This window comes from Epinephelus fuscoguttatus, linkage group LG11 (assembly GCF_011397635.1).
Source record: "Epinephelus fuscoguttatus linkage group LG11, E.fuscoguttatus.final_Chr_v1".
Lineage (NCBI taxonomy): Eukaryota > Metazoa > Chordata > Actinopteri > Perciformes > Serranidae > Epinephelus > Epinephelus fuscoguttatus.
In genome coordinates this window covers 28,557,978-28,572,384 of record NC_064762.1, presented here as the reverse complement: position 1 = coordinate 28,572,384, position 14,407 = coordinate 28,557,978, and the positions used below count along the sequence as shown (strand labels likewise).

The following is a 14,407-nucleotide window of genomic DNA, read 5'->3' as shown; positions in this document are numbered from 1 at the left end:
TGTCTTTGTGAGACGCAGAAAAGGTGAACGGATGGATTCCACATGCCTGTGAAGCATGGAGGAGGAGGTGTGATGGTGTGGGGGTGTTTTGCTGGTGACGCTGTTGGGGATTTCTTCAAAATTGAAGGCACACTGAACCAGCATGGCTACCACAGCATCCTGCAGCGACATGCCATCCCATCCGGTTTGCGTTTAGTTGGACGATCATTTATTTTTCAACAGGACAATGACCCCAAACACACCTCCAGGCTGTGTAAGGGCTATTTGACCAAGAAGGAGAGTGATGGAGTGCTGCGGCAGATGACCTGGCCTCCACAGTCACCGGACCTGAACCCAATCGAGATGGTTTGGGGTGAGCTGGACCGCAGAGTGAAGGCAAAGGGGCCAACAAGTGCTAAACACCTCTGGGAACTCCTTCAAGACTGTTGGAAAACCATTTCAGGTGACTACCTCTTGAAGCTCATGGAGAGAATGCCAAGAGTGTGCAAAGCAGTAATCAGAGCAAAGGGTGGCTATTTTGAAGAAACTAGAATATAAAACATGTTTTCAGTTATTTCACCGTTTTTTTGTTAAGTACATAACTCCACATGTGTTCATTCATAGTTTTGATGCCTTCAGTGAGAATCTACAATGTAAATAGTCATGAAAATAAAGAAAACGCATTGAATGAGAAGGTGTGTCCAAACTTTTGGCCTGTACTGTATATGGTACCTTTTACATGGAACAGAGAGGCGGCATAACAGCATGAAATTACCACCTTGAAGAGGCAGTGTAAAAGAAGTTTATGAGTCCTTGATTTCACAAAGAAAGAAACAAAAGCAGACTTGTTTCTCCCATCTGTCAATGTTGTTGTCTGAAGAACCAGCCACTAGCAGATTTCAATCAACTGTAGCTATCTGGCTAATTAATGCTAACTCAGTGAAGCAGTCAAAAATGCCATCTCTAGTTCTTAGCTGACTTATTTTAAAACAAAAACTGTGTAAAAAGGTCTTCAATACACACTTGATGGCTACATACATGATATAATGCTGAAAGATGATGACACAAAGTCAGTATTCTCACCAGTTGCTGATCCATGTGGAAGACATGTAAAACAATTTCATTTTACTGCCGCATAGTGCTAGTTCACCCTGATATTACAGTGTAGTTTTATCGGTGAAAAATGTGGTTACATTTAAACAGTTTTGTATTTGAATGCTAACTGGATTATAACAGGAAAATATACTGACCAATGTGTCTGGCAGATCTAACGTTATCACACGTTGGCTAAATTCTGAAATAGTAGCAACGTGGCTCCTACAGAGTCAATGTGTCTGAATGGGGCATTTTTTTAAGTAACCTGTAACCCCACAAAATAAAGTAATTAGCTAAGGATGTGCTAATTCTTGACCTTGGAGGCAATGCTTTGTTAAAACTGTGGGTATTAAGCTAGTTAGACAGGTATGCTAATGTTTGCAGCTTGTTTGTGTCTCTGCGCACAGAGATTGGCTGTCAGGCTGTGCCTAGTTACAGTCGCTAGGCTATGATTGGACAATCAGTCATTGTGGAAGGGTAAATTGGGAAGATTAAGAGCATGCTGATTAGTGATTTGTTAGTTATTAGTTTGTGGGTAAGTAAGGCCTCAACCACACGTACAATAGGCATTTTTGAAAATGGGGTTTTCACTCCGTTTAAAAAAAATCTTGTCCACTTAAGCACCGACTGCCTTAAAAAAATATCCATCCAAATAAATATGCACAAACACATTTAAAAGGCTGTCAAGAGCGTGCCAAACCAATAGCCAGTGATATAAACATATAACCTAAAACTACACATAAAAAAGAAGATGATGTTGGCTAGAAGCCTGAAAAAAAGCTTTTACCTGAAGGCTACCTTAAGCTGTGACCTCTGTAGAGCATTCTGACGCTTCAGTTCCTCAATACAGTGAAAGAGTAACTGAACATTTATGTATAGAAATGTAAAAAGTCTTGTTAGCAAGGTGACAGCCTGCACTATTTTGGCCACATCTGCAATTGCGTTAAATGTCTCCTCATTTGAGATACCTTAAAAAACAGGAGCCACCAGTACACACACTGACATTACAAACTAAAAGCTCAGTTCTCGTCCACATGTCAATGCTGAGAAGTCGCTGAAATTCTTCACCCCGCAAGAAGTTTTACAAAAGGTTTTCTTTTTAGTGACCTAAAACAGTTTTTTGTTCACAGGGGGTCAAAACACAGAAAAAAAGTTCTCAATATATCCATGTACGTGTGGATTAGCCCTGAGAGGAGTCGAAGCTGAATCAGAAACGAGCTGTCTCATAGATTTTAAACTGGAGGGATAATAGAGGGAAGTGGTAAAATATAGGAATGGATAACAGCCAAAAGATGCGGCTCAGAGGGCACAGAGGAGAAAGAATGAAGTCCTGCTGATTTAAGTTGTTACTGAGCGCCATATATTGTGTAACAGACAGACAAGCAGACAGGCAAGAACAAACGCCCTCTGTACCCGGCAACAGCGCGCTGGGTTTGTCATTGGAACTTTGGTACAGCATGAATCAAGGATAAAGTCACAGAAAGCAGTGACGTTCCTGAGAAACTGAAAATAAAAATATAATCTGCAGCCCATTTACTTTGAGTTTAATCAGGGGAGCAGCTGTTTCTTCATTGCATGGGTTTAACAAATTTTTAATGAGCCAAACTGCGCCAAAAAAGCCACATGGGACCAGTGATATCCATTACTGCAGCTGACATTAGGCACAGTAACAGACCCCTAAAGTAAGCCAAGAAACTCTCTGTGAGAATGTTTGCTCTAGTGCATACACAGATTATCTGTCTACTAATGAGATGAGATTCAAAATCTGTTGTAGGTTTATTTTTTCCTCTCGATTTCTCTGTTGAACAATATACTTCTGGTACTCTGCTGATCATAAAAAAAAATAATGTGTTTTTTGTGCATAAAGATGCAACCCTTTATTGTGAGGCAGTTCAGATTCTTCAGGTTTCTGCTGCACTACCTGTCATTGTTTTAGGCTGAGGTGTTTCACATTTACCAAAACACAGGGTATGACGTAAGCACATGGATAATGAAAGGACTAACTACTAGGGATGTCCTGATTAAGTTTTTTTGGACACAATCACAAGTTGAGTTGTTTAACACTGCATCTGCTGTATCTGCTGATGCAGAGTCTGATATGATACTTGTATTTACTATAATGAAGCAATAATACGAGAGGGAAGGCTGTTGTACTGAATATCATGATTCAGTCACAGGCACCAAGCCGCAGATACAACAGCACGACCTCAAGATCGATATTGCTTTTATAGATCAAACACCATTTATTAGATGACAGATAGCGACAATAGATTATGATTTGTTTGCTCTACCAACACTAATCATTCTGTAACTAATGGGACTGAACTGTTGCCTAGCTCACATAAATGTTCCTGCACAATAGTATGAGCTAACTAATACGTCTAGCTAGCTAGCTAATACGTCTAAACTAGGTCTATAGTCAAGCCTGAATTATGGCAGAGCACTTGACATTTTTGAAGAGTATCACTCAACAGATATCAAAAAGTCTCACATCATTTTCAATTCATGCTTCTGAAAAAGGCTAAAGTTATCTCCATGATAACCCCCTGCAGAGACGCCCTACGTTTTTTTACACTACGAGTCTATTTCTGTCACATTCAGTTAAGCGGAATCTGGACAGACAGCTGTGGAAATCAAACAAACATCCCGCTGTATATGTGTTTTAATTTATCAAGCGTATCTACATTGATTGATCTGCTCCCAGTCTGTCTGAGAGAGGCAGATTCCCCTCTCTGCCTATAATGGGCTGAGAAATAAAACCAATGAAACAATCAATACAAACACTGTTGATTCCTTCATGTGCGGCTGACGTGAGAAACATTTTGGTTCAGAAATGTCAGCTGTCAGTCAGCCTGGTGAAGGCAGTTTGGCCGGCCGCTGTCCTCTCAGCTCCTCAGGAGCTGCTGCTGACAGACGGCTGCTTCCGAGGACAGCGACGCTAAATGCAGGTCAGAGTCTAACTGTTGTATTATGTCGACTAAGGTTGCTGTAAACCTTGCACTCTCAAGCAGCACATTAACAGTTAAATTTGATCAATGAGACTCATCGACCAACATATAAAGCTGCTTGCTATGGAAGAACACAGTGTTCTCTCACTGTCAACACACTTGAACCCAACACGCCCATTCTATACTTAACTTGGCCTTTACCAGTCATTTAAAAACTCATGAGTATCTGGCAGATTATTAAATCTATCAAACATTGGCAACAACATGAAAAACCTTTAATTTCCCACCAGGGATCATATTGCTGTGCACTAATTGCTCCAAACCAGTGGGCTGTTTTGGAAATCTACCAAGGAACAACCATCAGACTGGTCAAACTGAGCAAGACTGCTGTGTTGTCATATGGCCAGACAAGCCTGAGGGGGATAATATGAACAACGGGGCAGGCAAACATCTTAGGAGGTGAATTTCTCCTTGTGCACGGAGAGGACAAAGAAAAATAAAGGAGGCAAAGATCAAAAAACATAATTGAGGAAAAGTACTGTTGATAAGGAAGGAAAAGAAAACCAAAGCCTCCCATTAATGTAATGACTTTTCCACAACGTTCTATAATTAAGTCAGACCACTAACACTATCTGAAATGTTATTTCCCTCCCAGCTTGCTAATGTTGCTTATTTCCAAAAATCACCATTTAATTGCAAAGAACTTGGTAAAACACTTCACAGCGGAAAACCCACTAATATCACCAGATTTTTTTTTTTTTTTTTTTTTTTTTTAGGTTAGTAACCCCCAGCGACGATACTCTCATCAACAGCCAGATTACTGTGAGTAGTCCACTAAAGTCAGAAATCACGGGAGCACTGAGGGACTCTGCTGCCACCATAACGGGAAGGTGCCGTAAAGTTTAAGTGGTGCGAGATCTCCTATTATCCCCAGGAAGGCATTCAAATTCACGGCAGCCTCGCTCAGTGGGAGAACTCTCCCGGCTCCCAAGGGATTACACTGCACAAATGTCAAAGATAAAGGGATGGGAAAACACACATGAAGCAGCAACACTTGACATTTACCGTCGGCTGTGGTTGCTCTGCTGACTACACTGTTTCTTAAATCATCTGACCTTTAAGCTTCTTGGTTTTTAAAAAGAGGAGCATTTTTTTCCCCCGGAAAGTTGACAAATGCAATGATCGACAGTTTTGACCCTTTCAACAGTTTGATGACTGCAGTCCATTTATGCTGCTTTTTGCTCATGAGACATTTCAAACTCTGTTGCATACATAAGATATATTATAACCACTCTAAAACAGAGTGACTGAGAGAAGCTCTTAAGGTTCAGACATCTTAAGAAAGATAGGAAGATAGAAAAGGTGTAGGAGTCGTGATGCATTCTATACAGTCAGCTATATGTTGCCTTAACATTTTGTGTTCTCCATAAAGGACTTCCTGAAATAAACCAATAATTCAAGTCAAATAGTCCTTTAACATCTACACAGACTGGCTTTGGGCAAAATATAAAGCTCACCACAGTGCACAGGGGGGTTACTCTGTAAACTCATAGGAATGTCAGCGTTGCAAAATAAATAAGAAAAAAGAAATACTAAATCGAACTGAAGAAATAAATCAGTTTTGGGAACAAGTAAGTATTAGAATTGCTTCATAGCTCCAACAAATAGTCTTTTACTTTTGGGCTTTTCTCTCCAAGAGGCTGAATTTTGGGGCATTATTAAGGAGCTGAGGTCGAAATGGAAAAAACAAAAGACAAACTTTCTACTTGAAAAGACAAATCTCATCTTTAACATGGCAATCTGGCTTCTCTGACCTGAAATAATGATGCACCAAGGCCAATGTTAATATATTTTATATTATTCTAAAATGTATGCTAATCACTTGCTTTGAGTTTTCTTGGTGGTATAATTTGAAATGTTTTTTATGCAAGGACCTATTCTCCCAAATATGAGGACAGAATATTTTACTGACTGTATTTGAAGGAAGGAAAAACTGGTCCAGAGCAAAGTCTACCAAAAACTCCAGTCGCAGCATCTTGATGGCTTATTGGTTATTCAGAACAGTGTTATTCCAGCCTGAAGTGAATACAAATCACACTAGCCAAAGACACACACACACATATACACACACACACACATACACGTACACACCTTCTCCAGGGACTGGAGCTGTTCTCTCTGTCTTTCATCCAGTGCCTGGCTCTGGCTCTGCAGGGACTCCCTTTCTTCTTCCATTCTCAGCACTTTGTCCTTCAGCCGGCTCCGCTCGTTGTCCAAGTCCCTGATGGCTGCTTCCTGGGTCATCTGGGTGGCCTGCAGGCTGCTTATCTGACCTATGACAGGACAGAGTCAACAAATGTGAGCAGAATGCAAAGAGCGATGTCATCTGCATACTGTCATTCTTGGAGGTTTCCTGTTAAGGCAACAAACACATGTTAAATAAACTGATGTCAGCATTTTAAACTTAAGTTTTGTCACTGGAGTAAATTTGCTGAATTACCATTTTCTTTAACCTCAATGTCATCCATGCTCATCACCATTCTTGTAACTATTCTCATGTCACTATTATTCATGAGGGTAATCCCTATAAACAGATATCTACATACAGTATGTATGCAGAAAGGGACAAGACTTTTGTATCGCAAGTGTTCTGCTTTCCATTTATAGTCTATTTGTAATGTGAGTAGCATTGACCAATCATGTTTGAGCTGGTTTTGGTTGTCTGCAGGTAAACTGCGGAGAGCAGAAGAGGAGGAATGCACTGGCCAAACCCATTAGCTATCATCAGACAACAATTTATGCTGGGTTCACACTACATGACATTTCTGGTCATTCCAACAGTCACTATGTCAGATTGTGGAGTCATAAAATCAAGCCATGACTTGGCCGACAGACATGACACACTACACGATGGTCCATGCCAATCATCCCTGGTCGTCTTTCATGACGTCCAAGATGTCATCCAGTTATTCTTGTCCTATTGTTATTATCATTGTTACTATTATTTCAGTCATTACGGCTGTTCATGAGCCAGCTGAAATGTTGGTGTAGTCATGTGAAAAGTGCCACCAGATGGCAGGAGCTACATTTGAAATACTGCGTGCAAACTATGCAAGTCACTGAATCCTCCACAACAAGTTCCTGCAAATGTTTCACAATAAAAGCCTGTTTAGAAAATTAAGGATTCTCTCAACCCAAATTCAAACAGGCTTTAAACAGATACATTTGAGTTTGAAATGACGGCGCAATGCATTAACTTTATCAAGGCAACAGGAGCAGATAAAAAGTAAAAATAGAAAAATACAGAGGGAATAATAAATAACGGCCTGTTTATAATGTAGTCTGTTTCAAATGAAGCTGGTAGCCTCTGCAGTTGTGGTGAGTAAAAGCCCCAACACTATTTTTCATATTTTATTACTTTATATCCTCCATTATGAAGAAATAATATTATTTGCAAGCCTGATGCTCAAGGTAGTACTCACCGGGTTGCTAAAGTGTCTCTGCTGTTTAGGCCATAATTTTTCCCTTTTTACTGTGTCATGGTAACATCTCTAGAGGAAATATCAGTAAAACTGGGGTGTTGTTCTCGTACAGTTGTCTACAACAGCAGAACGATCGAGTGACGGCTGTGATGGGAGACATTGTGAATGACAAAAAGAAAATCAAACATGCTAGACTTTCTGTCGGGACTTCATGAGGTGTCCCAGATGTGGCATTGGTTGTCATCTACTATGACACACTACACGAGATAAAACAATGGATTATTGCGTACAACACTCGTTGTCGTTCACGATCCCAGCCGACACGGTATGATGCTACATCAGGCTATAATCGGGCTGATATTGTGTAGCGTGTACCCAGCATTAGCTTTCTGTTTATCTGCATCCATACACAGATATTTGTTTATGGAGATTAGCCAAAATGTTGTCTCACTCTGTCTCCAGTTGCTGAAGGGACTGTAAACAATGATTGCCACACAAAAAAGAAAGTATCGGCCCCCATATCTGTTGGAGACACCAGAACCCCTGAATTATTAGCAGTTGCCCTCAGAGGTAAAGTTATCTTTTGACCAATAGCCAGTAAGTTCCAAAAATGTTCATGACTGTAGTGACGTAGCTAGCTATGCAGGAAGATGTTGCTGACATTCTTAATTCTGCCTGCAAAGCTCTATTGGTTGACTGATTGATTGATTGATTGTCTCACCATATCAGTTTGAATTACTCAACAAATCTGAGATGTGGGTGCAATTCCAAGATCTGGAACCAGGCTTAAATTTGCTTTATGGTAAATGCTGACCTATTGCACTTGCTGCTGTTCAGCACACACAGTCATGACTGCTCTTGCCCCATCAAACACCGATGTAGCAATGTTCCCATGGTTTAAGATATCGGCAGTTACTTTAGTGACCAATTGAAATGATAGTCAATGCTACAAAAACAGTAGCTGTAATAACTGGAATTTCCTTTAATATAAATGGCTACCAACACTTCAAAACCAACCAACCTACCACAGGAACCAAAAAAACAACCTCTGGTCCCTTTACAGTTTAAATAAATGAGGAGCTTTGGCCTGCACTAACTCGTTAACATGACAGTCACAGTTATGATCACCAGCTGGATCGTATCTGTCCTCTTCACATGCAAACAGCTCCAGTGTAAAGTGGTGAAGCATTCTCCTTAGGCATGAGGAGCTCATAGGAACTAATGGGCCGAGCATAATTCTTCACCGAGTTACAAAGCACTGACGGAGAGACATCACAAGAAATTAAATCAGATTCTAACATGCGACAATGTACGCAACATGAGTGCACACAAACACTCACACTACAAACTGGGCATAATTGATGTGAGAATGGTTTCTCCTGCCCCAGAGGGACTGGGAATACCATGAGCTGAGACATACAGCATTATTGTACACCATTAAAATGTTCCAGGCCATGATGCCTCAGACAAGATGAGAGAAGCTGTTAGTGGATGTGTTTGATGTGTTTGCATGACAAGCCCAGGAAGTGTCTTGTTGGTAGTGTGGGTGCGAGAATTCATGAGCATTATGAGTACCATTTGAGAGAGGAGAAAGGTCTTACTGGCTTTGAGCAGTATTTCAGTTGCTTGCTGCTGAACGCGATCTCTGGCTGCCTCGAGTTCACATTCTGCTTCCTTCTGACGGATCTCCACAATTTCTGAGTTCTGGGTCACTTCGTCCAGCTGCTTGGTTAAGTCCTGGAGAGGCACAGAACAAAGGAGATGAAAGAAAACTCTGTTAACAGACATAGTTGAGTGGCAGCCATACCTGACTTCCATGACAAACATTACATAGAAGAGAATAAAGTAGCCGGACCACTGTTTCAGTGAGTCTTGCACATGAACTGATTGATGTACATTCTGGTCAATCAATGAGTGAAATTATGGAACCACAGTGACTTAAGATTTTGGCATTAAAATTAAATCATGAACTGAAAAAGGAAACACTGGCATCGAAACACTTGTATTCAAAAACGTTATATTGCCACTAAGACACGGGCATTAAAAATGGGATGAAGGAAACACCCACATGCTCTTGATAAGTAAATCAAACTTGAGTTAATTTACTATCATTATTATGTTACAATTAAGTTGTGACTGCATAAGTTGTAGCTGTTATAATTTGAAGCCAACAATGAGTTTTCAGACATATCGGGCTGCCATAGCTGGTATAGAATGAAGCATATTGGTGGCATATTACTAATACTGAGGATCAGGAATGTAAATGCTGACTGCTGCTCAATTAATAAGAACTAGACTTCAGGGAGGGATTTGATGTGCTCGCACACAAAAGCGAGAGACACACACAGTACAGTAGCTGTGTGATTTAGCACTCTGTAGGAACTTATGAGAGGCAATTTCACATCTTTCAATCCCATCAAACGGTCTGCCTCAAACTTAATTACTGCTGCTACGGCTAAGACAAAGAAACCTCAGTGTGATAATAACCACCGAGGAGTCACACACAAATTAGATGTGATGTAACGTGTGTGTGTGTGTATGTCTGTGTTAGACTGTGTGGGTCTGTGTGTGTGTGTGTGTGTATTGATTTCCCAGATGGGCCCAAAGCAGGTAGCTACACATTGTGACTACTAGTTTTAGATAAGGCATATATAAAGAGAGACAGAGAGAGTGTATGTCTGTTTTGTACATCTTTGTGAGGTCCGACTGGGTTTCAGACCTTGAGGGTTACACTTTTTTTGGAAAGTGAGACATTTTGCCCAGTCCTCACTTCTTCAAAGGGTTGTCTGAGGCTTAAGACTTGATTTTAGGGTTAGGGTTTAAACTAATGAGAGAACTGGCCCACATTGTGAGGTGTATCTCATAGTGCATAGGCACAGATAAAATAATATAACACTCCTCCAAATATAAAGCAACCTTAAAAGAACTTAAAGCAAAATATTACAAGGGTGCCAATAAGGGCTTAGGGTTGGGGGAATAAAACAATGGTCCAGGTCTCTGCTTGTCAGAGTGTTTCTCATATGGCCTCCCCTCCAGGATGTGAGCAGGCTCGACCTGGCTTCAGTTTTTGTCAGAGTCGTATTTACTTGCTGGTGAGCTGCTGGTCCCCTATGATGGCAAATCGGAGCTGGTTAAGGTCAGGGTGAGGGTCAGGGTTGTGCATGTTGTTGTTGTTGTTAAAATGAGGTTAAAATGATGTCCTAAAGGGTGCTCTCAACTATGGTGTATAAACATGTGTGTCTATGTATTCTGGTTTGTCTGTCTATATGAGGACCAGTGTGAGCTTTAGATCCAAAGGAGGACAATTTTAAGAAGTAAAGACTTTTTGAAAAGTAAGGACACTATTCGAAAATAAGTACAATAAATCCAGTTTAAGGGCTAAGACATGGTTGTTAGCATGGGTTGAGGTTCAAACTAGATTAAGTTTAAGTAAAAATTATGTCATTGTCTTTGTTAAAGTTATAATGCATTGCTCTATGAAATGTGAGGACCAATTTCACTGAGTTCACTGAGTGCCAGACTGAGTTTTCAGTACGACACTTCTGAGTGGAGTTGTTACAATAATGATTACTGATATCAGAAATGCCTCTGATACTTCCTAAAATGCTAGATCAGGCATTGGCAAGTATGCAGGTCTACGCACCGATCTGATACCATGGAAATTATTGATAAAAATGTAAGTAGTGCGTTTTCCTTGAAATCAGTTCTTCTTCACTGCTCTAAAAAAGTAGCCTACACAGCAAGTTGTGCTGTGCAGCTACTGTTAACTACTGTTTTAGAACGGTAAAGAAGAACTGATTTCCACTAAATCTCCATTCAAAATGTCAGCATTCTGGCGATATTTCACACTGGAGAGTCCCATCAGCAAAAAGGCAACATGTATAGTATGCAAGGCTTTAGTTTCAAGGGAGTGCCAATGGCGTTGCTAAATTGTGGCTGCATTTTTCAAAAGTAAATTGTTATTTATTTCTAAAATACAGTTTTCAAATGAGTGACAGTCAAATATAATAAAAGAAGTTATGTGGCATTCTTTGTCTGCTTGTATTTGTTCATATTTTATAAAGGTTTTAACTTGAGCCATGCCTTACAGCATGACAGCAATCATTTCACAGCCATAATGGGTTAACATAGGTTAGATTATTTTTCTTTTTGTCACGCAATTGTATCTGATCGATAATCAGTATCGGCAAACATGCAAGTTCAGGTATCAGAATTGATATTAAGAAGGGAAAGTGGTTTGGAAGAGAGAGGGGAAAGTGGATATATACTCTATTTAATCCTCACTTCCTTAAATGGTTGTTAGAGGTTGAGTCTGGCATTATTCTAAACCTGTGTGTCTCTATTGAAGGCATCAGTCTTGACACAAATCTATAGTTTAACTCTTTTTTTTTTTTTTAAGATTTTCTTGGGTTTTTCTTTATTCGACGGGACACACTTAGGCATGAAAGGTGGAGAGAGTGGGGATGGCATGCAGTAAAGAGCCGCAGGCTGGAATCAAATCTACAGCCTCTGCAGTGAGGGCAGTGCCTTTGTGTGTGGGATGCCTGCTCAAACCACTGAGCCACTGGGCGCCCCATGCTTTCATATTTTTACCAGGACCAGTTATTTCCTGAAACACTTGGGAAATATAAAAGTAAATGTGCTCTAACAGGAATGAAAAGCACATTTGGTGGGAACTATTTCCAGCAACGGCTGGCGAACATACTCTCTCAATGAGGGTCCCCACAAGTGCAATGAACAAACATGAGTGTGTGTCTGAAGCTGAAGGAGGGGTAAAAATAGTTTAATAGTTTAATTAATTGCACCTCAGTTGAGTTATCTGGGCCAAAAGAGGAATCCTATTATTGACAGCATTTAGTCATTACCACTGATTCACCCCTCATCAAATTTAAACAGTAAAATAAAGCAAACACACAGAGCCTCACTTGTGTCAATCATCCTTATTGGACATGACTGAATCCTGCATTGCCATTTAAATATAAAAGGCCCTGAAAACTATGCTTTAGATGATTTATTGTTTTATCCTGCTAAAAGCTTCCCTCAGCCAGTCCAGATAGGCTTTACCTGAGAGTGAAGTATTTAGTCCAAAGACAGTGACAGCAGCAATTTACCAAAGCTTCGCTGGAGTATTTCACTTGGGGGATAATTTGTAATTTTTGGCATGCATATTCCTACAGAAGCCTGTGAACAGTCAGCGATTAATTACGTCTGTCTCAGTTACTCCGAGCCATCATTTGCTTGCATTTCTCTGCAGATTTGCCTCCTAAATCATAAGCTAAAGGAGGATGACAGAGAACAGTGAAGCAGGGAGCTGTAGCATCCTGACACCAACTACAAGTGCTTTCGACTGGTGTTAAGTCGATATTTGATGCCACTATTTCTACCCGTGAAGTATGCCGCCGGTACAGTAATTATGCCTCCTGAGACTACGGAACATTTTGATTTGGTGCAACATTTTAATTTTCCAGAGTGAAAAGAAATTTAGTGAAGAGAGTCGAAAAATGTCACCCTGCTTGAGCAAAATGCTACCTTCCGGAAACCAAATGATGACTAACTATAGTCAAGAGGAGTAATGAGGTATGTGGAAGATCAAAACAAAGATTTAAACATCTATTGCGAGCTTGTTAAGGTTAAATTAAAATCTCGTATGTCAAAGACTGAGGCTGTTATTAAGAGATTACTGTGATATATTACGTTAGTAACAACACGTCAGCTACGTGCAGTATGAAAGGCGAGATCAAACTGTTTCTACCCTCTGATTTCTGTTTTACTGCCTTGAATCTTGTATCAAATGAGAGAATCTGGAGGAGCTGTCAAGTGAAGTTGGTTTCGAGCTCGCCGCTCGGTTGTCGTTTCTTTATCTGGGTTACAGTTAATTGCTCTGAAAAGGAATGGAAATATTAACTCCAGGCACACCAACCACTGCTGACCTTGATCATATTCTCAGCAACAGTGAGAAGGGGGGGACCCCTTCCTGCCTTCTGTGCAATCAGTGATAATTTCACACAAACTTCACAGCAAATCATAACAACAAAACAGACCTACTTAACCAATTCCCCCGGAGCATGTGTCAACTTCATTTTCAACGGTGGAGATAATGTCATGTGAGTGTACACCAAAGACCTTACAGAACTCAGAAAGTGGAATTTCAGAGAGATCTACTTGAAAAGAGAACACAGCGTTGCTATTTTTGCCCGAAAACAAAATGCACTCATTACTGATTGGTAGGTGCTAAGAAACAGTTCCACACTGAAGGTGTTCATTTGAAGAAGGACTCAGTTCTCTTTCTGGTCAACTTCAGCTCTGATGGGGCCTCAGTCCTCTCTCTGTTCACACTATATATATAACATATATTGACATAGTTTGGTTTTTAATTTGACATGGCACTGCAGTGTGATTATGAAGCCCCTTGCTTTCAGATGAACCTAAAATTGGAGGAAAACCTTAGCGTTTCTGTACTGTAGACTGTTGCTGTTTGATGTATTCTGCATTCCACATCTGGAGACATGCAGTATCTTCCGTGGACCAAACTACTCCTCGTCCTGCGCCCTTGCAAGCATTACAGGCCAACGTGGTTTCGTCTGATTTTTCAAGCATCCCAGTACAGTAGCATGTGATCTAGAGGGCTAAATACAATGGCAAAGAGCAAAGCGAACCTGGAGCACTTTGTGATCACAAGGCAAGGGTTAAGTGAACCGCACTGCAGACTTGAAGCAAATCCCGGGGGGTGGTCGGAGTTTGGTTTGCTCCAGAGGGGTCTGAGTTCTCTTGGAGTGTTTGTTTATGCCCAAAAAATGCTGAGTCACCACTCTGAGTCCATTTAGAGGGCTGAAAAACACCCTGTGAAAACACCCTTAAATGGCTGTCGATCGTAGGCAAGTCACGATAATTTGATAATCCAAC

The 14,407-nt window shown here is 40.6% G+C and overlaps 1 protein-coding gene across 2 annotated transcripts in view; it reads right to left on the bottom strand.

The window, feature by feature from the left end:
- fam184ab (family with sequence similarity 184 member Ab) overlaps positions 1 to 14,407 on the bottom strand; it is a 230,106-nt gene that overhangs the window by 110,640 nt on the left and 105,059 nt on the right. For both annotated transcript variants that reach the window (XM_049589644.1, XM_049589645.1), the window contains exons 7-8: positions 9,106 to 9,241; positions 6,174 to 6,355 (exon numbers count right to left, since the gene is read on the bottom strand). In XM_049589644.1, coding sequence (XP_049445601.1) covers positions 6,174 to 6,355; positions 9,106 to 9,241 — 318 coding nt within the window. The remainder of the gene's footprint in view (positions 1 to 6,173; positions 6,356 to 9,105; positions 9,242 to 14,407) is intronic.